Here is a 23,942-nt window from a genome sequence, read left to right as displayed (position 1 = left end):
AAGTTGTGGCTGATCAAAAGCAGAAGCTGGCAGTGGCTCTCGGAGTTTTATGGGTTTATGTGAACTTGGGTGAGCTAGGGGTGAACTTGGGAACGTCTATATATAAAGTAGGTGTTCTGTGACTGAGCTACCGCTCTTCCCTTAACACGTGAAGCTCTGCAGGTGCTGGATCAGTGTGGTAGCTGTAATGTGTTAGACCAGGGATGTCCAACAGCGAGCTGTTGGTTAATCTCAATTTCGACATTTTCCTCTCCATAACAGGACATTCCTCCCTAAAAAAAGCTCAACAACTGAACCCCCCCCCCAAAAAAAGGGGTAGATCACTGCCAGTTTTTTATTCTGTGAGTAGACTGCAGTCTCTTGGGAGTTGGACGTCCCTGTGTTAGACGATAGCTAATAAACTGAAACTGAATCCCACCAAGATGGAGGAGCTGTGGATTGCTGGTTGTCAGACCTGGGAAACACCAGTCTATTCTTGACAACACTCAACTATTCCTGGATCAGGTACGTAGTCTAGGGATACACCTTGATTTGAGCTTGTCACTGGAGACTCAGATGGTCCTGGTGGCATGGGGTGCCTTTTTCTAGCAATGTCTGGTTTGGCAGCTACAGCCATTTCTGGACAGCAATAGCTTGAACACAGTGCCTCCACACTCTAGTAACCTCCCATTCAGAGTACTGCAATTTGTCCATGCAAAGCTACCCTTGAATACACTCTAGGACAGGGGTCAGCAAACTTTTTCAGCAGGGGGCCGGTCCACTGTCCCCCAGACCTTGTGGGGGGGCAGACTATTTTGGGGGGGGATGAACGAATTCCTATGCCCCACAAACAACCCAGAGATGCATTTTAAATAAAAGGGCACATTCTACTCAGGTAAAAACACGCTGATTCCAAGACCATCCGCAGGCAGGATTTAGAAGGCGATTGGGCTGGATCCGGCCCCCAGGCCTTAGTTTGCCTACCCATGCCCTAGGAGTCTAGGTATTGCAGCAGCTATCACAAAATACAGCATCTGAAGTATTAACAGGCATCTCTGCACAAAATACCGTATTTTTCCGTATATAAGACTAGGTTCCCCCCCCAAAAAAATAATGTCCAAAATTTGGGGGCGTCTTATACACGGATAAATCTCTCCCCATTTTCTTAAATCAGAGGCTACCAAATAGGGGGCATCTTATACATGGGGCATCTTATAGACGGAAAAATACGGTATGTAACACTGGTCCATAATAATTCACACTGGCTGCCTTTTGTCACTGGGCCCACTTCAAAGTGTTAGTTGATTTGCAAAGCCCTGAACAGCTCAGGACTTGGGTTTTCTGAAATAACACCTACTGATTGTTCTGCCCAAGCTTTTAATTTTGGCTGGGGAGGCCTTCCTCAGCAAGGGTACCTCAGTTGTGGAATACAGCTCCCCTGAAGTTCAGCTGGTACCTCCTTTGTCCCTCTTTCAGCACTTGCTGAAAACAGTTCTCTTCTACTATGGTGACCTGGCCGTAGATCACTTTGATGAGAACCAGGCTATAAATACCATTAATAATCACAGTGGCTTTCAGCAATGTCAAATTGCATGTGATGAATACTATTTCCCTCCACCCATCCCAAACTATGGGTGATATTCAATAAGTTTTGCTCGGAACAGAGCTACTGAGATTGGGTTACCTAATTTATGCTCATGAATTTCAATGCATTTAGTCTGAGTAAAACCTAGAAGACCTAGGTGGTTTTTAACTGTCATTCAAGCTGAACCTGGTATCAGTGATGGTTTCCCTATAAAATCCTATGAAATTCTACTACAGAGACAGAATACACAATGGTTGACTGGAAAGCCAACTCCAGTGTCAGTTCTGGAACTGCTGTCCTGAAGGTGTAAGCTATATTGTGCAGCACTCACAGGTACCTGTATGAAGAATGAAACGAACAGCAATATGCCTTGTACAGCATTGTAATAATCAAGCTGATGAAAACAAATATGACATTGAATGTGTCATTGAAAGAGATGATATTCACAATGACCTTTATGATTAAAATACTGGAGAAAATGTACTTCAGCTTTGCAGTTTTCATGATTTGTGAATGAAGGTATGGTAGCTACCTACTGACTTAATAAAAGTACATGTTTTCTTTCATTTTCCTCTCTCTGACTTTTATTTCACGTAGAAGAGGTCCCCACCCACCCAAGTAAAAGCTACTCATTACTGACAGCCATCATGGCTAATAATTTTACTAAGGTTATAGGCTATGAAAGAAATGTAATCCCTCAAGATGGTACCAACTACCCCGCTTTAAGGCTCACATAATTGGAAGGAATCGTGCTGACAGATGAAGAGAGGGAGGAGTATTGTTTTACACCGAGAAAGTTACCTCAATAGGGATATGATCAATCACTGATCAGTGTCGGATAACAGGCTAAGTAAGGAACATTTTGGTGTATACTTTGCAGAGGGCAGATCACATCTTGGACTCTAAGAACTATGTTAACTGTAAGTGAAATCTTTTTTTAAAAAAATCATCGCATTATTTACAGACCTTGAACAGTCTGTTCTTCATCTTTGCCATGATGCTCCCAAAATTATTTCAATATGTTATGGGTCTTTTTTGGGACGACGTGAGCATTTTGGAGCCAAACTGGACAAAAGGTGTGAAATTTATAGCTCCAAACTGGATACAGTGGTACCTCGGGTTACATACGTTTCAGGTTACATACGCTTCAGGTTACAGACTCCACTAACCCAGAAATAGTACCTCGGGTTAAGAACTTTGCTTCAGGATGAGAACAGAAATCGTGCTCCGGCGGCCTGGCAGCAGCAGGAGGTCCCATTAGCTAAAGTGATGCTTCAGGTTAAGAACAGTTTCAGTTTAAGTACGGACCTCCGGAATGAATTAAGTATTTAACCCGAGGTACCACTGTATTACACATTTTGGTTATTCTATTTATTGCTTTTTTATGAAGGCTACTAAATACCAACAGACGTGGTGATTTTGCTAGATTCGTAGCCTATCAAATAAAGATAGCTCAGTTGGTTAGAGCATGGTGCTGATAACCGGTTTGATCCCCATATGGGACAGCTGCATATTCCTGGACTGTAGAGGGATAGACTAGATGATCCTCAGGGTCCCTTCTAACTCTACCATTCTATGATGCTATTCACCCAAGATAGTAACAACCACACTTTCTGGCCCACAAACTATTACAAGATAGACCATTTGCTTTAAGATCTTGCCTATCCATAACCTCTATTCCAATTCTGAATGCACTCCTTGGTGAATACTATCTTGACCTTGTGCTTGTTACCTATCAGTTCTTCAATTAGTCCTAAAACATCATCCTTAGAATTGACAATTAAGTAGTATGAGTCACAAGGGCTTCATAGCAATCACCTGAGAGTTTTTAACTCAAATCTGAATCAATTATCTTATAATGGCCGGAGATCAGAGAAAAGCAAAGCAAAATCTCTGGAGTTGAGATTATGCCAAGAACATCTTTAATCTCTGATAATGATGAGCTCTGACACATTCACCTACAGACCTTCAGATATGGTACCATGTCACTTTAGGTTTGGTACCATGAATTCTGTGTACAGCCCTTACCCATCTAATTTTTGTAAATGTTTATTCACTAAACATATTCCTTCATCTATAGAGATCAGAAACACTGCTGAGTATCTTTTTCAGATAAGAAATTCCAAAGTAAAAAAAAAAAAAGTATTATAAAGCAACGAACCATTTTTTTTTTAAAAAAAGTCTTCTGATCTCCTCATAATCATACATAATTACAGCTTTAATGAAGGCAGCTGTTATGAGGGAAGAGCAATAATTTTCATGACTGAAAGATGTTCAAACCAAAAATTCAACAAGACAAGTGATGCTGCAAATATAAATTACACATTGTTGGTTAATGCTATGTATTATTTTACTGCAAGAGGATGCCAAGGGAATAATTCTTATTCAAATAAAGTGAGTGTTAAAATCTGATTCTGGGACAGTTTTGGAAAAGATGCTATATCCGTCAAGAGCAGTTGCACAAGCATCAGGTGATGCTGGTACTAATTAATTGGCAGCTTTTTCTCCCTGTCGTCTTCTCTGAATCTCAAATGATGAAACTGCTTGTTCCTTTTATTGAACCAGCTTGGCCTAGACTAGCTTGTCCCGCAGTGACATGTATATTGAATACAAATCAGACAGCATAGCTTTAAATCTGTGTTGCAGCTCTCATTTCCAATTCGAGAACTGTACTATAATCATAAGCTTCTAGTGGATGAAAGGAAATCACTGCTCTGAATATTAGCTAATGCCACATTTGCAAGTCCTGAAAAGATCTGTGCTGTTTTTTAAAAAATAGATCATTTCTCGTGAACCTATATATATGAATTGCTTTGTACTGCTCGACTGATAGAAGCAATGCCTGTGCTGGGATTAAACCCTTTTCATCATAAAGCCTCATCTGGTTCGGAGTCCAAGTCCATCAAACCTTTTCCCTTTAAAGTCCCGCCTTTGATTCGACATCAATTTATTCAAACCGCAGCTGGGTGGCTGAAAACGAAAGGACAGCATCATTTAAACCAACCATGTTCCCAACTTGAAAGAAGGGCTATAATTAAAAAAATGGGCATAAAAGAATGGAAATGGGATAATATTTTTTAATGGTAGTTCAAAGGCTGACAGATGTCAAAGCCTTTGAAGATGTCAGTACAGTGAGCAAGAAGTTGCCATTAAATAGTTTGCCTGAGAGGTGAAGCAGCTTTTTAATGACTGAAAAAGCCCTTGCAGACACATCCTTCTGTTTTTAATTTGTCAGAGTTTCTGCTGTATTTTCTGAATAATGACATATGATTATAACTGCATAGCATACATATTTTTATAGTAGGTTAAATGAATACTTTATTTCGCATTCTCACAAAGCTAGATAAGAACTTTGCCCACAGAGAGCCCACACTATTTAGATTCCTTCACATATTTATGGTAAATTTGATGGGACTGGCCAAAGACAAGAGTTATTGTGCGTTGCATGCTTTGTTCTTTAAATGGTGCGAGAACTAGAGCTCTCCCAATTTGCATGCATCCACTGATGATCAGACTGACTTATGCCCTTCTTGGGGGTGATGACTGGCTTACGCCATCATCGACAATGAGTCCCTTTATAATTAGCTGATGGGCAAAGATGTCAAAACAATGTAATGCTTTATTGAGGGCAGGGTGGGGATCCATGTCGTAACCCAAATATATGAAAACAACAGAACCTTTAGAACACAATTTTCTAAGAAAAAACAGACTTGCACGTTGGTTTAAGATTAAGCCACAATGTGCTCCATATCAATAGAGAGGAAGCAGTAACATTATCCACAACCTACAAATATGCACAAATTACACAATCAATTCATAAAATCTTAGTCACTGCCACAAAAGCAGCTTTGCACATCAATATACAAAAGAGGTACATGCTTCTAAGGATACTGTGTCAGCTTTAACATTATTTTTACATAGAATCATAGAGTTGGAAGAGACCACAAGGGCCATCGAGTCCAACCCCCTGCCAAGCAGGAATATACATGATATATCCTTGAACATACTGCAAATAACTGGCACAATCTGCACTTCATTTCAGATTCTGTATTAGATTTCTGTTCTCAGGTTTCTTCAGGTGGAAATTAGTAAACCCCTCTGACCCCTCCAGTCTCCTTCACATCATTTTGACACAGTGAAAATTTCTCTCATCCTCATTATTATTAGGAAGCTTTCTTCCCCATCATAAAAAGTAGGCTTAAAAAGCTATCTGCGTGCATACTCTGTGCTACATTACAAAAAATAAATAGAATTATCCCAAAGACTAGTCTACTATCCCACGAAGCCGAACCTATGTATGGGAAACCTAAGGAGTAGTATTCTGCACTTCTTAAAACAAAACAAAAGAGAAAGAGATACTCCTCCCAACCCCCCCCCCAAAAAAAATATGTTCTAACTTGCCATAAAAGACAGGACACACTAAGGGCACTTCTCTTGCTTGTTTATATACCCCACTCTGTCCATTTCTTTGTCTCTCAAACCCATCATGAGAAAACAAGGCCTGCTGCATACACTCCTTGTACAGCAGAGGGAGCTGATTCCTGCCAGTGTGACCTCACAATACTCAACATGCAAGCCTTTCCTTCCCAACAAGTACTCTGCAAGGAGACCCATGGGATTAATTCATATACACACACACACATTCATTGCAGGGGGCCAAACCAGATGACCCTACAGGTCCCTTCCAACTCTCTACAATTCTCTGCTTTTAGAGGTGTGGGATTGCCTTGTGAGGAAGCGGTTCCTGGGATGCTAGTATGTGTCAAGGGGGTCTGAGAGTGGGAGAGGGAAATTCTGAACATTCCATCCCCATACTTCAAGCTGCAAGAGGGAAAATGAGTCTCTTCTCTTCATGCTTTCCATACCCCCTTTCTACTAGCCAAGAAAGTAGGAGTTTGTATAACTTCTTGGACTGAAGATTGGGGCTCAGCTGTCCAGCTATGACAATAGGCTGCCACTTATGTACTCTACCTTCCTGACTGAAGTGCAGAGTGTTTGAGGACCGGGACATTTGCAGGGAAACCAAAATACTTGTTTACAAAGCTATTGTACTACCAACCTTACTGTATGCTTGTGAAACATGGACCACTTATAAACACCATCTCTAACTCCTTGAAAGATTCCATCAACAGTGTCTCAGAAAACTTTTACACATCACTTGGGAAGACAGGCAAACTAATATCAGTGTACTAGAAGAAGCAAAGATCACCAGTGTTGAAGCAATGATTCTTCAACGTCAACTTCGTTGGACTGGTCATGTTCTGTGGATGCCTGATGATCGTCTCCCAAAGCAACTACTCTATTCTGAACTTAAAAATGGAAAGCGTAATGCTGGTGGTCAACAAAAGAGGTTTAAAGACTGACTCAAGGCAAATCTTAAAAAATGTGGTATAAACACTGAAAACTTGGAAACACTGGCCTGCGAGCGCTCCAGTTGGAGAACAGCCTTTACCAAAGGTGTCATGGGCTTTGAAGACACTCGAACTCAGGACGCAAGGGAGAAACATGCTAAGAGGAAGGCACGCTTGGCAAATCCACACTGTAATCAATTCTCGCCCAGAAACCAATGTCCCCACTGTGGAAGGATGTGTGGATCCAGAATTGGCCTCCACAGTCACTTACGGACTCATTGTTAAAACTGTTTAGGGAAGACAATCTTACTCGGCTATGAGTGATCACCAAAGAAGAAAGAAGAACTCTATCTTCCTGGTTCTGTAGTGGAGAAGCAAATAAAATGCCTTTTATATAGTTGACGCAATTACCATAATGTTTCAAGGGAAGACTTATATTTACTAAACTAAACTATACAAACAAGGTGGAATCACAACTCACAAAAAAACACACCACTGAGCTAAACCAGAAAGTTTCAGTCTAAACCAGAAAGTTTCGTCTATGTATAAAATGGGAATTGTAATGACCAATCTCATAGGTTGTTATGACAAAAGAAACAGTGATTACAAAAAGCACTTGACATTAAAACTGCTACAGGCATCATAAATAAACATCCTTATTTATAGTAAGTTACAGGGGACACCAACTATTTATCTATGTAGACCTTGTTATTAAAGTAAGTTTTACATGCCACAGATCATCCTGTTTGTTTATTTTATTAATACATTTATATACTGCTTGTTTTCATTTCTAAGTGGTGTGCATCAAAACAATACATAGACAATTGGACAATAAAACAAAAATAATTTAGCATAAAACCAAACGCTACCTTAAAATGTCTTCTGCAGCAAGAAAGCATCAGCCACATGCCTGAAATTCAGCAAGGAGGGTGCCTATATTATCTCACCTGGGAGGCTTGGGCAGCTTGTAATATTTAAGCACCAGGAATCTGAGCCCTGGGGTACCACCAACAGAGATTCCTCCACAGATTCCTCTCCCTCAGGCGGGGATAGAGATTGGGCAGTCTTTAAGATATCCTGGATCCATGTTGTTAAGCGCCTTGTGAATTATTACAAGAACCTTGAATCTGACCCAGTAACATATAGACAACCAGTGCAAGGTTTTAAGCACTGGAGCTTCTGTAGCCTCACAGAAAGTGCATTAGAATAATCAAATGTTAAGTTTACCAAGACATGAATCACTGCATCCAGGCTACCCCTGCCTAAGACTGGCCGTAGTTGGCTCACTACCTGTAACAGTTAAAAGGCACTCCTAGCCACTTGACTCCTAGTGTCAAGTGACAAAGATAAATCCAGAAACACACCTAAACTATTATTTCAGAAGAAGAGTAACCCCATCCAAAACAAGCAATGACCTATCTTCCGGACAATGGAACCACCCACCGACCATGCCTCTGTCTTCCCATTGCTTTAAACCATCACTCCATAATTATATCCAGACAAGGTTTGAGACCATGCTCAGCTTTTTCTGACTCAGATGCTATGGAGAAACAGCTGACTATCAGCAGAGTATCTCGTTGTTTTTGCTCCAAAACTCCTAATAACTACCCCCCAGTGGTTTCATATAGTTGTTTAACAGGACTGTGCTCTGTGGCACACCATAGCACAAGGACCGTGGGTCCAAGACACAATCCCCCAATGCTGTTCTCTAGACACGGCCATGTAGGAAGGAATAAGAACCAGTGCAAAACACTGCCCCCAGTTCCCATCCCACAGAGCTGGTCCAAGATACCATGGTCAGGTGTATCAAAAGCTGCCAACAGGTCAGGAAGCCGGAGTAGAGATGCATTCCCTCTCTGTCCTGCTCTCAACACATCAGGGTGACCGAAGCTGGTTCAGTCCCTAAACCATGCCTGAACCCAGATTGAAATGAATCCAGATAGAATCCAGATCAAGAAACTCCTGCAACTGCTCCACCATCACTCTCTGCACCACTGTGCCCAAGAATGCGGCTTGGCAGTATTTACTGTAAACCACAGAGTTCATAATGGGCTTCTTCATTACCGCTTAAGGGCTGCAGGCTCCATTCCACTGAATAGAACCATGTTCACCATACCCTGGACCCACCCACCCAGTCAGTCAGTCAGTCCTACCACACAAACTAGCTTTGACCAGCCAGGATGGACAGGGGTCAAGAAAGCAAGAAGTTGGTCACATCATTACCCTGTCTACACCATCAAGACACATAAACCAAAATTAATTCCACAAAATATGGGAAGGTGCTGCATTGGACAACTCAACTGGACTTGCAAAAACTGCTGTGTCTAAGGCACTATAAGGTTGAGCAACATTATTCTTGAAGCCCCATGCAAACTGCTCTCAACATGCTATGAGGGCCATTCACCATCTGGTAGGCAGAACTGTGTGACCTAACAGGTGTCAAGGGCAGACCATCTGAATTGGTCCCCCACCACTGCAGGGCAAGGTTGCAGACAATAGTCCAAACTTCCCTGGAAGTGGTCAGACCATGACAAGAGGGTTACACTCAGCCCGCCTATATGCAGATCCTACATTTGCACCAGTCACTGCACGTTGTTCCAAGCTCATAACTTAATCACAGGCTGCATCTGCCAAAGTGCAAAGAGAAGGGAGAAATACTGAACAGAGGAGTAGCCGCAAGAAGGATGAATAAGCAACATGTCAATGTAAGAGATCATAATCTGGATCAGCCAACTGACAGTTTGTGTTTGGTTGGCTGATGCTGAGTGGACCTTTCCACAAAATGCATCATATATATCTGATTAAAATAGATTAATGGTCAAAACCTGTAACTGTACAAAGGACAAAGTAGTCTTTCAACAATTAAAAATTTTCCGGAAGCAAAAGAAAAAGAAAAAAGAAAAGAAAGGAAAATAATAAACACCAGGTGAACACTATAAATATAGCACATTTTCAGTTATACGTGATATGCAAAGCCCACAAATTTATATTGTACCATTATCTATCATATTGTATTTCCATTGTTATTCTGTTTACACTTAACTTCTGCCTGTTATTCATTTCCTACCAAATACACAGAAATGGGCGGCATCAAAATACTTGTGAGAAGATGTCACTTTATATATTTCTGCCTGAAGCTTCCAAGAACAACCTTTATTCAAAACAATGGAGTGAGAAAACCAGTGATTCACAATCTACACACAATAAAACACAATGTCTTAGCTGAAACTGGAATTCATCTTAGCAAACCAAAATCTGATTTCAAGACACAATTATGATAAGCCTATAGTGGGATGCTTAACACTTGGGCTTCCAGCCAAGAAGTCCTTTCTATTTTGTACCTCCCCGTCTGTTACAAATAAGGAACACACTTTCTAGTCCGACTACAAGCCAAGCTTCCCGGAACTCCCTATTTGAAATGTTAATCACTCTGTTACTACACATTAGTTACCCTGCTCTGGTTAATGAGGCAATTCCTGACTAGGATGACCCAGAGTGGATAATATGATCTTCTTCCTGCTTATCTCTATAGTAGCATGGGGAATGAGAAACATTCACAAGCATCTTTTTGGCTTCTCACAAACTCTGCTTATGAGATATTGATTGGTCCAAGTCCTTCTTTTTCTCATCCTAAATGCCTCAAGCTTAAAAAGGGATGAGATAGGAAGCATTCACCCTTCCTCCAAATGATCACACAGAACACTATACAGTGGTACCTCGGGTTACATATGCTTCAGGTTGGTACAGACGCTTCAGGTTACACACTCCACTAACCCAGAAATAGTGCTTCAGGTTAAGAACTTTGCTTCAGGATAAGAACAGAAATCGGGCTCCGGCGGCGCAGGAGCAGGAGGAGGCCCCATTAGCTAAAGTGGGCTTCGGGTTAAGAAGAGTTTCAGGTTAAGAACGGACCTCCGGAACAAATTAAGTACTTAACCCGAGGTACCACTGTACTCTACTAAATAAACAAAAACATCTGGCCTGCTTAACCTCCATTTTTGTCAGAACGAAACAATTGGACATTAACCACCAGACCTCCAAAAATCCATTTCCTAGAGACGATAGTCCTAGATCTCAGGTGAGGTAGGATGACAAACACTGAAGAGAGTTCTCCCCTGAGCTTCCCACAAGTTGCAGAAAATGAAGGGCAAGCACGTTAACTTATGCTGAGCTTTGCAACAGCAGATCTGTCTGATCTAAAGCTCAGTGCGCTCCAATATCTCTCTTCTCCTGTACGAAAGAGGAGAGAGAGTGGTTCTCTCTGGAGGCTGCCTACTCCAAAGCTCAACACAACAGACAAAAGCAACATGACAAACTCATGCTGCTGCTCTCTAGTCCAAAGCTTAGTGTGGTATGAGAAACCTCTGCCCCTGTGGCAAGCACAAAGAATGGCAGCCTACTAGGAAAAGCCAAAATATGTGAATTCCTGGTCATACATTGCCACCAGATAGTATAGAACAGATGAAAATATATCACCCAAATAAATTTAAGTTTACAATGTCTTTGATAAGTTCAGTTTCTCCATCGCCCTTTGCATATTGACTTCTTTTAAGTACCACAAAAAGTCTTCTCAAATTTAAAGTAATTGAGGTATGAACAGTGTCTGTAATTTGGGCCAAACTGAGTTGAAAGATCCAAAAAATGAGTCAGTACTTCAAAGGAAGAGCTATAGTGTTCTTGTATTCCCCTTACCCCCAAGCTAACTTGCTACCTGAATTTCAGGAATCTGAAAGGCATGCTGCTTTAAAGACATGCTATGAAACCAACGGCTATTTTATCATCTTAAAAAAATCTACAAAAAATGTTAAAACACTGACAGCTTTTCAGGCGCTCCCTGTTTCTGAAAGAGTGAATTACTTTGATTTTGAAAACAAAGAAATGACAGTCATGTGTTCTAAATAAATTGACCTATACAGAATAGGGTAGCAAGCTTTAAATAACAAATGTTAGCCATATTATTTTAGGTGAATCTATTTGAAATAATCTGCTGTTCAACAAGTACAGTGGTACCTCGAGTTAAGTACTTCATTCGTTCTGGAGGTCCATTCTTAACCTGAAGCTGTTCTTAACCTGAAGCACCACTTTAGCTAATGGGGCCTCCTGCTGCTGCCGCACCGCCGGAGCATGATTTCTGTTCTCATCCTGAAGCAAAGTTCTTAACCCGAGGTACTATTTCTGGGTTAGCGGAGTCTGTAACCTGAAGCGTATGTAACCTGAAGTGTCTGTAACCCGAGGTACCACTGTATTAGAAAATGACATGGAGAGGCTGCTGCAAAAGGAAACCGAAGTTCTTTCCCTTACGACAAAGGTTTTCAACCTTTTTGGGTCCACAGCATCCTTGACCAAACACATTCTTTCTGCAGCACCCCTGTGGGGCTCAGGAACCCAGTTATGTCACCACTTGCCTACAGAGCCAGCAGCCCCTCACCCCTTTTAGAATACCCTCCCTTGTGGAGTGTTCCCTCAGCCTCCTCTCTTCTCCTCTCCTCTCCCCTCTCCTTGGGAGTCCTCCAGGCAGCCACTGCTACCACCCCTGGTCTCTGAGCTGCACACCCCGCGCCAAAAAGAGGTGCCTCCTCACACTGCCCCACAGGGCCCTGGGAAGCACCCCCTGGCCAGCCCCAGAGGCACCATTTGCCTGGGGAGCTTGTAGCCAGGGCTGCTGCAACAAACAGCAGTGGAAGCCTCTGGGAGGCAAAGACGTGGGAGGGCATCACAGGAGGGAGGGAAGGAAACAAGGACAGAGACCGATGTTGCCCACGGCACCCTGACCATCATTCAAGGCACCCCAGGGTGCCACAGCACACTTGTTGCCTTAGGAGTTTGCATAGGCAGGAGGCCATGTGCCAAACTACTCCAACCCAGAACAATCCAGAAAGATGCATGCACCACAAACTGTGTTAAGTATCAATGGAACTGTATAATCATTTTTTTTTATGCAGAAGCATGAACGTGAGAACTTAGGAAAGCCTGTTCAATCAGGCCAATGGCCAATCTAGTCCAGCATCCTGTTCTCACAGTGGCTGAACAGTTGCCTTTAGGAAACCAGCAATCGGGATTCGGACACAAGAGCACTCTCCCCTCCCCTGGTTTCCAGCAACCAGGATTCAGAAGCATGGTTTCCTCCAACTGTGGAGGCAGACCACAGACACTGTGGCTATGTGGTTTAAAGAAGTCTAAGAACTATTTCCTTTTCCTTTACCTAAACTCTCTCCTACCCACTTCCAGGATTGTTTCTTAATATGTCTGCTGACCTATGTTGGAATTTTTTTTTGCAGAAACCAGCAGTGAATTCCTGATTGGATAAATGCCAGGGCCTCTATCACCTTCTTAATGTACTTCCTCCTTTCCTGTTTTTCATGCTTAACTCTTTTAAAGAGCTATGTCAGATAGAGATGGGAGAGGAATCTGCTTGTCTTGGATTCCACAGTAGATTCACCTGATCTGATCCTGGTGGAACATGACCTGGATCATATCAATGCTCCATAATCTGTAATTTCTTTATTCCTTCAAGGATTGTGTGCTGCCTCCTTCCCCTATTCCCCTATTCCCCCCTCCCATTTCTCCTTTTAAATTTTCTAAAACAGAGTACCACCCATAGTCTGAGCAGCTAGTGCTTGGGCACCTTTGAATGTACATGCAGCAAGTTCCCCTGAAAATGATGAGACTTGAGGGCATTCTATGGCTCTTGGGGAACTTTACGGGAGTCAAAATATGGCTGCCCTCTGTTTACACCCTGTTGCTCCTAGGGGAACTTGTTGTATGTGTATTCAAAGCACGAGGTGGCAGGCAGCAGGGAGAGAATCGAGGCAACGCACAATCCTCAAACAACCTTCTAAATACTTTTTATAAAAGTGTGTTTCCAGGGAGATTTTTAAGCATTTCCCATTAAAAACCTACCTGGAAACAGAATGGGACAGCCTTGGCCTCATCCTCTCTGAGGCCTGGGGCAGACCAACTGTAAAGGATCTGCCCAACCCCATAAAAAAATTAACAAGGAAAAAATGGGAGGGAGGAGTTAAAGAAAAAAAACACCATCAACACATACTGAGAATACAGTAAGTCCCTCTTAATTTAAACATATAGATATTAGCCTTCCAAATGTCCAGAGAGGTATCCACATTTGTGAGGAATATGTTTGAATGCAAAAAGGGCAGTGAGGTCTTCAGACCATGGCTTAATAGATGGTGTTTATCCTTCCAGGTTCAAAGTATAAATCTCTTAGCAACCACAAGGACTCATAAAACACACTTTTGTTGTTTGCTAATCCCCACACTACAGGAATCTGATTTAAAAGCACATAAACATCAGCAAATATCAAGGATTTCACTAGTACAAAGTTGACACAGACAACAATGTCAGACCAAAACAAATGTATCATTGGACATGCCCACATCGTGTGTCCCAGATCTGTCCAACCCTAGTGACGGACTGTCCTCACCTGATTCTTAATTTTTTGCCGGTGTTCCTAAGGCTGCATGCGCACCATACATTTAAGGGACATGACTACCCCCCCTAAATCATGTGAACTGTAGTTTACCCTTCACATAGCTACAATTCACAGCATCCTTAACAAACTGCAGTTCCCAGGATTCCTCAGGGGACGTCATGTGCTAAACATATAGTGTGTACACAGTCTTAGTATCTCTTGCTGGCTCCTGTTCAACATTATTTCTTCAGAGCTGGTATAGCAACCCAGGGTCCAGGTCTTGGTCTTGTCCTTCTTCAATGAAAGTGCACTGGGGAAAGGGGATTCATGCAGTATCATTTCAACACAGGCTAGCAATACTGTATTCTACATGCCTGTATTTGGTCTTTCATTCTTGATGTCCAGTTTTACATTGCCATCTGGGCTGATAATATTTCAACATGGGTTGATCTCTGTAGATAGGCTAAAAAACCCCAACAACAACTAGTTGAAAATAGAGTTCCCATTCAAACTTCTTTTGCATGCTTTGTATCTCCACTGACACCACCCTGTTCTATGGCTATATATTATATCCACAATCTGGGCTTCAAACCTGATTCCTCTCCACCATGACTAAGAAAAACAACCTCCTTTTCACTAACCTTTCCTTCCTCCATTTTATCACCGTCTCTCTATCCAAAGCCATGCTGCCAGATAACCCACTTTGCCGTTAATATTTATCTTATCCATCAAAACATGTATTATCTTCTGCAACACGGCTTTACAGAATCATATACATGCAAGACTTTCAAGTCTGTGCACACCCTAGAAATCTCCTTGCCACATTATGACTACTGTTAGAGGTCAGTGTCACCATCCTAAAGTTCCTGAGGCTAACAACCAATTTCGGCTCTGCAACCTCCAACCTTCTTTGGGAGCAGGATAATGATGGGGTTCCAACATCCACCTTTTTAATGATCCCTGGTTCTGAAAGCTTGCCTTCCTGTAAGAATGTAACTGGGAAACAGAGAACAGTAAGGTTTTGACTGCTGTTAATTTGGAAGTCAGAGGGCATCTTATATCTCATGTAAACCTACTGATCATTAAGGCCACAAACTTTCTTTCTGAAGCACAGAATCCAGAAGTTTAATAGGTTCTGATTCAGAGTCCCCATAATAATTTTGCCCAGTGGGCAAGTTCAAGTACCTATATTGTTCCATGATCTCAACAGTAGCACCACAGATTATCCCTGATTTGTGATTGGAAGTTGCCATTTCACTCTATTGTATTTCTGCCAAGAGCCAGAGGGGGCTAAGCAGACAGGTGCAAGGAAAGAGGCTTCCTGTAGACTAGGAAAAGTGCAAAGGGTACTATAGGAAAACTCTAGAAGCACCTAACTAGGGAACAAGTACTAAAGTAAAAGCAAACTGTCTTCTCAGATACTTGTATAACAAGGCTAATACAGAGTATCAGTATCCAAAGAAAAGGTTAAGGGGAAAGCTAAGCAGAGTCTGCTCCCTTGGCTAGATGGACAACTGGGCTTCAATAGGAATGGGCTTTCCCAAGTTCGGCATTTCAGAATTCAACAGAATGTTGGCCTTCTTTTGGATCAGCCTAGAGAAAAACATCCACAGCTGACTGGTAAATAAGCTCCAACACAAGGAATAAAATAAAGTATTATGGCTAATTAAGAATACTATGAAACTTGAAGGCTTGCATATTACAACACACACAAAAATTGGTCTAATGAGGTTTTGTTTCACCTACTCTTTGTTGCCTGTCCTTTGGGATCAACTGTGCAGTGAGAAATAGGAAAACATTTTAGCACTTGAGAAAACCAACCACTCAGAATCATATTCACAAATTATTTTTTGTATTTTCAACATCTTTTAAGCAACATAAGAATTAATGGATCTATAAAGTGAATAATTCTCCAGACCTGAGGCAGAGATTTTGGATTACCATAATGCCTACACTTAATATTTGAATCTTAAGTTACCTAGTAATAGTCTGCTATGGCTGTTCCGCCCACTTGACCCAGAGGAGGAGATTCAGTGAGTTTAGTTTCAGCTTTCAAGAAGCTCAGCTTAGCATTACATATGAGACAAACTCTACTCAATTTCACAATAAGCCAGTTTTAAGCCAGGAGTTATGAAAGGTTTATCGAACTAGCCAGAGTTCTTTTAAATCTAGGATTCCTGCTTTCTACTTAATGCGAAGCTGAAATTCTTTAAAAGTGAAAATAGACTTGACAGAAGTCCTTCTCCAGGCCACATGGAGGTGTAGGAAGTGCAGAAGCCAAGTGTTTTGCTCAGGCTCCTTGAGGCTAGTCTGTGAAACACTAAACTATGATTTAGCATCACATGCAAACCAGCCTTGTGTGTGTCGCATGGATTACAAAGAGAAAAACAGCAATGGAAAAAAGAAGAAAAGAGTGGGAATGTGTCTATATTACAAATTTATACTGGTCCCATCCCACTTTAACAGTCACAGCTCCCTCCCCAATTATTGGAGCTGTGATTTGATGAGAATGCTAAAAATCTGTTGGAGATCTCTACCCACCCCTGCCTATAAGTCTTAGATTTTCTAGGGAGAACAAATGACTTAGACCTAGATCTCTGCAGAGGAGATATGCCCTGAGTGAAACAGAGCGAAGAGAAAACAGGAACATATACATTTTTAAAACAATTAAACAAGGTCCCATGTTGCAGGCTATGATTAGGAAATGGGTGCGAAAAACTGAAGGTGGCTGCAAGGGCCAATGAAAGCTTTACTAATAAAATCTGCATCCTAATTCATCAGTGTGGCCAAGACTGAAAAACAAACTGCAGTGTGTGTGTCCCAGACATAATTGTAGCTTTTATTTCATATGCATAAAAGTGAACAGATATCATAGCTGTCCTAACAATGAGGATCACAGCAAATGCAAACTGACAGCATCTTCAGCGAATGGATAAATATCTGAAATTCTTGTCTACTGACTAAAGCAGAATGTGCAATGTGGTAGCCAAAGTCACTGACAGCTCTGTGGCAACACTCAGACGTAATGCTAAACCACTGTTTGGCATTACAAAAAATGAGTCTAGCCTCTGCTGCACCATTGCTCCTCCTCTGGCTTGGTCACAAGCAGGAAATGGGAATGATGTGCTTTAATTGCAGTTTAGCATGTCACCTGAGTTTTGCATTCTGGTTAATCTTAACTATGTCTACTGAAAACGAGTCAGATGCATAAACTATGGTTGAAAGCCAAGTTGCTTCCACAAACCATAGCTATGATTTTCAAGTTTGCATGGTTCACATGACAAGACAACCTGCGATTAATAGAAAACAGAAAGGAGTAAATAGGAAAACCAGAAGTGAAAGCTTTGTGTCTCCTGGGCAAGGGGCATGCTTGCAAGCCAAGGGGAGCCTCATATGCATGTCTCTATTGGTCTCTCTGTTGTCTCTGACTTCAGGAAAAGGCATAACGCTCACCCACAAGCCTTCTAAGCAAGAAACATGTAGCAAGATTTCATGGGGTTGTTTCTCAATAAAAACTGAAAATACCATAAGCAAATAAATCAAGATTAAGACTAGCTTTTCAAATAAATAATGATAAAAAGAGGGCAAGAGCTACACTCCAAATGGACTACCACCATGATTGCTTAAGAACCCATTAAGCAGCAAACAGGTGGCAGAAGTGAATTTTAAAGACAGAGTAAGAAATGGAAGAAAAATGTAGCAAAGCACAGTGAAGCTTAAGAGAAACCAAGTAGGAAAATATACAACAGGAAAAGGGCGACAGAAAAGAAGACAGGCAAATAGAGTAAACTAACAAGAACAGAATGCAAGGAAGGCTATAAACACTATTTCATCAAGCTCAGTTCTCTCATTTTACGAGAGTTTTGAAAGTATCCCGAACTAATAAAGCTATTATTTTCATTCATCTTGAAACTTAAATATATATATATAGAGAGAGAGAGATGGAATTTATCCTTTCACCTTATGGGATGGAAACTGTTCCGGGACAAGTGGACAGTATATCAACTTTTTAACTACTAATCCTCTGTGACATTACTGGTGCTCTATTTATTGCTGAAACATTTATGAGTGGAAGAAAATGGCAGGGCAGCACATTGTAACAGAAAATGGGAGAAAAGGTTTCATTTTTGGTGCCCATTTTACAACAGAACAAAGTAATGTGATTTCTCTGAAGTTCATTCCTTTCTTCTTTGTCCAAAGGTCAAACAGCCAAGGAATAAGGATTAAGAAGATACAACTATGAAGCAGATGTGAACAGTTCACTCCTTGAAGTGGCAAGAATATGTGTCATGTGCTTGGGAAAAGGTGACAACTGGATCAAGAAAGAGTGTGATGGTGAAACTGATACATTTGCTGGCAGCTAGGTAAAAATTGGTTATAAGGCAATGGAGTCTTTTTTTTAGAAAAGAGAGCACCAATCTTTTCTTTTAGAAAGATGTCTATTTCTAAAGGTTATGGTTTTTAGAAGTCACAATTTGAGTACTTTTCACTGGTTATTAAAATAACTCCAAAGATGGAAATATAATGCACACATTTATTCTCAGTCTCTATCTGTACTGCATTTTTTTTTTAAATTATTGTTTTATAATTTGAATGTTTGCTGCCCTAGGCCCCTTTGGGAGGAAGGGGATAGAAATTACACAGTGTGTGTGTGTGTGTGTGTGTAAATAAAGTTCATAGTATTTATGCACATAAGCAAGTGTTAGCATAGTGAATTAAAACTGAGTTTAATAAAAACATTTACTCCCAAATGTCAAAGTAAGGAGGCTATTTAACCTCAATGGAATTACTGACCTGCAAAGAATGCCAATGAAGGATTATTGCCAAGTGCAAAAACCCTAAAGATATGCTCTTGGATGTCGAGGTGACCATCCCCTTAAGAGATTAGCTGATGTTGCCAAATGTTATCACCCAACAAGAGATAAAAGGTTAGACATATGTTTATAGTGATGAGAAAACGAAATTCAAATAGTATATGAAAATGAAAACAAACAATTGTTGATCGGCCACATAAAAGTGATATTCGTTCTAATCGAGAAAATTCAGTTTGAGTTAACAATTTGTTGAAAACTGGACATATGCAACATTTTGATATAATTGTGGGGACATAAACTAGTATTAACAAATATTCATACAAGTTTCACATTCTTGAGTTGCAAACCAATTTGAATGTATCTTATATTAATAATGTCTATAATATCTTGTTTATTTCAGTAGTTAATTTAAGACTTCAGCAGTACGTTGCAAGAGTGTAAACCTTTCTGGTGACTCTTCAAAATGCTCCTCTCTTCAGAACTTTGTGAAACTTTTCCATCAATATGGAGGGTTTAAAAAAATGCATCCACTTATACTTACAGCGGAAGAGTCGTGGAAAATGCCTCCATAGCCATAAAGGCAAACAACCAAACTATGGATCATTCAGGTTTTTCAGAAAAAGTAAGATATGTTTATCTGACGAATAATGATTACAAGGAAATGAAGGAAGCTCAACAAAATGGCTTCCACTATGTTTTTGAAGGAATGGGGGTGTGAAGTCACACTGTACAAACATGATTCAAATAAATCTTACACCTTATAATGAGGGTCACCCTTTTTCATATATACTGATTTCCTAGACACACATTGCTATTGCTTTGCTAATGTCACTATCTAAATCGCTTTAGCAGATGGCGGTAAAACACATCACTAAATACCAATTGTATGAAAAGCCAAGTGTAAATAGAATATTTTATCAGTAACATCACTACCGTTTATCAGTTTGATCCAACAGGATTGGTCCTTCATCCCCCCCCCAAAAAAAATCCTAATAAAAGTAATAGTCATCAGATAGCATTTTGAAACAAGTGGCCTAGTCGTGAACAAGTACATTCCTCTTATTGAACTGCCATGATAGTTACGTTGAAATAATAGTAAAAATAATAAACATGGAATTTAATCATTTCAATAGAAAAACAACCAATTTTGAAAGCTTATTAGGGATTGCTTAATCTCTAATATATACCAGAACCATCAGGAAGCATACAAGCTCAAGGGATAATTTAGAGCGCTACTAAAATAATACTGTATATATGAAATAAATATTTTTTTAAATATCATTGCCAACCGCTACCATCATTAGGCAGCACATACAAGCTGATTAGTAAAGATGAAACAGCTTCAACAGTAACAACTCAAAAGTCATATCCCTGCCTGGTACAATCCAGCAACATTCGGCATAGATAATTTTCTGTCAATGGAACTGAAGTGCATAATGAAATAAGTCCCAATGATTACAACTGAACTTGGACTAAATGCTTAAGACCTATTGATTACAGTCAAACTTTTTGTGCGTTGCATCCATTGCAAATATCCAACTAGCAGGAAAAGCACTGGTTCCAATAATTCTAATATATTAACGTATTTATTAAAATGTATAATGGTCTAGATGCACCCCATACTCGTGATTTGTAAAAGATATTACTTTCATGAGGCAAAATAAAAAATAAGCTGTTAATTTTGCTTAGATATGGACCAATGCAACAGTTAAGATTTTACAATGAACGGCGCCAACACAGCCATCATGTTCCACCCAGAATGGGAGAAGAAATACAAAACGCGAAAACTATATGGCAGTTAACCCACAGAAACAAAGAAGCCCATTTCTGTATAAAATTATCCAAGCTATTCTAATGCAGATAGATAGATAGATATAGATAGATACACATATCACATCACTATACATGCTTTCAAGTTATTGTCTTTACTTCAGAGCACATATATTCTTGATAATGAATTACGCCTATATACTTGCATGATAAATGTAAATACCACACAATGAACTAAAATGATTTGTTTAAACGGAACAATTAATAAAGATAATTTTCCATGCTGACAGTCCACATTTCATCCATAAGTTTGAAGAGTCAAATGCTACCACAGCTGGAGGTTATTCTGCCAAATGGCTTCCAACAGTGACCATAGAACTGGGAAGTGTGAATATATGTATGTATTCATGTATGTGTATGCGTGTGTGTGTGCTCATTTGTGTGATTACATAATATATATCAGTTTTTTAGACATTCACACATAGGGTTATATACATGGGGGGGTGGAGACATACCTAATAAAAACTCCAAATTCAAAGCGTTTCAACCGTTCATCAGGTGAACTCAAGTCAATCATATTCAAAAAATTATTTTAAAAAATACCCCAAACCCAAAACACTAGGAAATCAAATGGAAACTTAAGCACAAGCTATTTGCAGGCTGCCTGCGGAGAAAAACTAAAACAAAAAAGTCCATACGAATAACTCAGATATGTTGAAAATAGATTTGTCCGAAGGGAAGGGAGGGGGTTATTGTAGATAAAGTGGGAGGGAGGAAATACCTCCCCCCTTAAGTCCATCATGAAAGAAAATGAGACAAGATTATAAATAAGAGGCCAAGTTATTGCACACCATGGGATTCTTAATCTGGCTACCTGTGGTTTTTGCAGTTAAAGCCTTTTTTCTGCAGTGGCAGGGGGAGGGAGCGGTAGAAGGAAAAAGGGAGAAAATTTTGTGTTTATATGCCAGTTTTGCAAGTGATCAAAAGCGTGCATTAACCACCAAACTGGAAAAACATAAAATTATTATTATTGTTGTTGTTGTTATTAGAATTATTTAAATGCCTATGACTTTCGAAATGCTATTGATTATTACCTGTACATCTCGCTTCCTGCATTCTTGGGTTTTATTGTCGTACTCTGTCATGGCAGCCCGAAGCTGTTTTTCCAGTTTCTCAATTTGCCGTTCATGTTCTCGGACCAGGCAATCCTTTTCTGTGTTATTCTGCTGGAATAGGTGCGTCTTCTCCTGTTCATGCTCCAGCTTCAGCTCTACTATCTGATTGGACAATGGAGAGTACAGTTCATCAATAGAACATCCCTGTCGTCATGACAACTCATCTTACAGCTTAATTTCCCACCCTCCACAATTTCAAGTTCACTTTATTATTATTATTATTATTACGTCATCCTTACCTCGAATTAACTTTGTCTTTATTTTTTTAAAAAAATAAAAATAAAAAACACAATTGGAGCAAATTTGTTAAGCGTGACAGCTAAACAAATACGGCACATCGTGAAACGCAATGTACTTGCATGGATGTCAGAATGTGTGTGTGTGGTTTTTAATTTTTTTAAAAAAAAAAAACCACCAAAAAAATCCCACGCCATTGTCGCATTCTGTATACGTTTCCCCAAGTATCCTGCTGTTGACATCCAGCAGCGACGCAGATTAAAAATGGTTAAATCAGCCTCTTCTGCTCTTCATGCTTGCACACAAAAGCATCGGTAAATCTGTTAAAATATTTTGCTATGACTTCTCCAAAATAAAAGCCCAGCCCATCTCGGCGACTGTACATATATTATTTTCGTTAAAGAGAAATATATATACGCACACAAACACACACACACATTAAACAAGAGCTCTATTATTCCGCTGTCAGCTACGGTACACCAACATAAACAGATGTATGTGCTTCAGGAGGGAACCTGCTGTGCTGCAAGCTTGCGCCATGATTTCATAAGAAGCATTCTATTCTCAGGAAGGATCCTTTCCCAGTCCACACCACACTGGATACGATGACCTTGGCCAGTCTTAGCCTCTCCCCGCTAGACTGAATGGCAGCCCGAGACCAAGGGCCTGGTTGCCGCAGCTTTGATACTAATCCTCCCAGGCTGTGCACAATGGCACCCTACCTGGCCTGCAAACTATAGCCAGCTAGGCTGCCTTTGAAGCAGGTGATGAATAGGGGACTGCAGGAAGCCAGCTTTCCTAGTGAACTCCAGGCCACACAGCTGCTAAGAACAGTCACTTGGATTTTTCTTCAGTTTTGGTGGATTTCAGGAGAAGAAAAAAAAGCACGTTATCGAGAATATGTTGGTTATAGTCAGCGTGAGAATCCCACTTCTTCCTCTTCTTCTTCAGAAAAGAAAGCAAACAGTAGGAGTCTGCTCAAAATCGATCTTGTTTGTGTGGGTAAAAGTGCGCAAGCACCTTATCTTAAAGCGATAGCATTCATTTTTTAAGTCGGCATTTTCTGCCACCGGCAGCTGCAAATGTGTCCTTGGAAATGGCTGTTATGTGCATTTGTAACACTGCAATTAAAAGATTCCCGCCCCCTCCCTATTCAGGGACTAAGGGGAAATGTGTTTTTTAAAAATATTTTATTTCCAACCTCAGAAGGGAATCGGGTTGTGTTATACACTGTGCTTAACATCTTTTTGTACGGTTTAATAAAAACAAAGCATCGTAATTATAATCCTGAAAAAGAAAGATACATTCAGCAGTGAGTTACCTGGAATTACGCATTAGTTAAAACCGGCTAATTTCGCCTGCCCTTGTCTACATACTCACACATTTTTATCTAACACATCAAGGCCTAAATCCACTTATATGGAAGGAAGTTTCTTTGAGCAGAACAGGATATGCTTCCATGCAAAATGAGCACCAGAATCAAGACACATTGTTCCAAACTTCTAAAAACTGGCTCATAAATATTTGTCAAAATAAAATAAAACTGAAGCTCCTATCCATTCTTAAGGAAATCAGCCGCCCTGAGTGCTCACTGGAAGGACA

General features: G+C 40.4%; 1 protein-coding gene across 5 annotated transcripts in view; it reads right to left on the bottom strand.

The window, feature by feature from the left end:
- Window positions 1-23,942, bottom strand: part of CEP112 (centrosomal protein 112) — a 210,962-nt gene that overhangs the window by 84,156 nt on the left and 102,864 nt on the right. For all 5 annotated transcript variants that reach the window (XR_014522593.1, XM_083489925.1, XM_083489926.1 and 2 more), the window contains one exon: window positions 22,023-22,205. Coding sequence is in view for 4 of the 5 variants with exons in the window: in XM_083489925.1 (XP_083346051.1) it covers window positions 22,023-22,205 (183 nt within the window). In the remaining variant the exon portion in view is untranslated. The remainder of the gene's footprint in view (window positions 1-22,022; window positions 22,206-23,942) is intronic.

The sequence above is a fragment of the Podarcis liolepis genome (genome assembly GCF_965112155.1).
Source record: "Podarcis liolepis genome assembly, chromosome: 2".
Classification (NCBI taxonomy): domain Eukaryota; kingdom Metazoa; phylum Chordata; class Lepidosauria; order Squamata; family Lacertidae; genus Podarcis; species Podarcis liolepis.
Note: the sequence above shows the minus strand (reverse complement) of the source record. Positions and strands in the feature narration are given on the sequence as shown.